Source organism: Impatiens glandulifera, chromosome 2 (genome assembly GCF_907164915.1).
Source record: "Impatiens glandulifera chromosome 2, dImpGla2.1, whole genome shotgun sequence".
Classification (NCBI taxonomy): domain Eukaryota; kingdom Viridiplantae; phylum Streptophyta; class Magnoliopsida; order Ericales; family Balsaminaceae; genus Impatiens; species Impatiens glandulifera.
The window spans coordinates 439,039-440,459 of NC_061863.1; the positions used below are offsets into that span (position 1 = coordinate 439,039).

General features: G+C 33.8%; 1 protein-coding gene across 1 annotated transcript; it reads right to left on the reverse strand.

Annotated features, from left to right (window-relative positions):
• Positions 1–552: 552 nt before the first annotated feature.
• LOC124927786 (protein RADIALIS-like 6) lies at positions 553–1,030 on the reverse strand. The gene has a single exon (XM_047468261.1). The coding sequence runs from the start codon at positions 950–952 to the stop codon at positions 719–721; it is 234 nt and encodes a 77-aa protein (XP_047324217.1). The 5' UTR covers positions 953–1,030; the 3' UTR covers positions 553–718.
• Between the last annotated feature and the right edge of the window lie 391 nt (positions 1,031–1,421).

A 1,421-nucleotide genomic window follows, 5' to 3' on the forward strand; every position in this document is an offset into this window, starting at 1 on the left:
TTACACACAGAGAGGTAGCCAAACAAAATACATAACGATGTCAAATACTAATGGAACAGAAAGGTTGAATGGCTTATAAGAAAGTTGATATCTCCCGGTTTACCGACATATTGAGTTTTTGACGTTTTTTTGTGTGTTCGTTGATATGCATGGAGCCAAAATTCACAAACTAATTGGGGACCCTGTGTTTCATGTTGTTGATCTTGTAGGAAGAGGAATTCCCTCATCTTAATGTAAGAAAAAAGTTTAATGAAAGGAAATAAGATTAAGTCAACAAATATATGAAGTGTTGAATTACACATTAAATTTTGGTTTAATTATAATTATGATGACTTTCCTTATTATAATTCATGTAAAATTTCTTTTTTTTAAAGGTGAAGCTTTTTACTAAATACTAAGCCTAGAATCTCAACTTTTGTAGTACATAATTTATATTTAGTAGTTATATAAATTTTAAAACATTCTAACTAACTAAGTAGTACAATAAATAAATAAGTTTCAACTTGGCTTTTACTGACAAATTATTAAGTAACATGAGGAATGGAAGATTCATAGTGTTAAAATTAATTGATAAGAAATTAAGAGGGCGCATTAAACTTAGTTAGAACAAATAGACATTAAAATAAAATAAAATAAAGTAGATGAATTTGTGTTGTTCATAGTGGTTCTTTGACCATGATGTATGCTTAAGAAGCAAGGTTTGGTCATAGGATGATGATTATGTTGACATGTAATTGGGAAAGGGAACACGGCCAGACTCGATTTTGCAGAGATCTTCTAGAAGCAGCTGGAAGTGAGACTTGCAGTCTTCTGCCGTCTTGCGACCGCCCACAGCCCGGGCAATGTTGTGCCACCTGTCCGGCGTTTGGGTATCGTAGTGAGCCAAAGCCCTCTCGAACATCTTGTTCTCTTCAGCGGTCCATGTTGACCTTCTCGAACTCAATGAAGCCATATTAATAAATAATAATAATATATTAAGGAAAGAAAAACACAAAAAGAGAGAAGGATTTAGGTGAAAATTGGTTCTAGTTAGCTGTGAATTGAATTATATATGAAGTCAAGTGTTTCTATTTATATATATATATATATATATATATATAGTAGTTCATTTGAAGAAGAGGGATCGATTCAGGAACCAAGTGGGAGGATCTAATTCTCCCATCCTAAAAGCAGCTGGTACGTATATGGATAGACTACTGAAATAAGATGAAATTTAAAGAGGATATTTAGAATCTAGGTGACTCGTCTCCTTACCAACCACAAAATCACCAAATGATTCCCACAAACAACATTTAAGCGTCGGTATTTTGGTCTTGAACATTTTTACTCATTGCGGCGTATATTATGCGCCAGCAGAAGTCATTTTTATTGGACCAGGATAAAGATAGATAGATGGGGGCACGGCTACATCGGAGCAAATA

Excerpts from the sequence above, each read along its gene's own strand:
- LOC124927786 (XM_047468261.1), bottom strand. The coding sequence starts at position 952 with ATGGCTTCATTGAGTTCGAGAAGGTCAACATGGACCGCTGAAGAGAAC.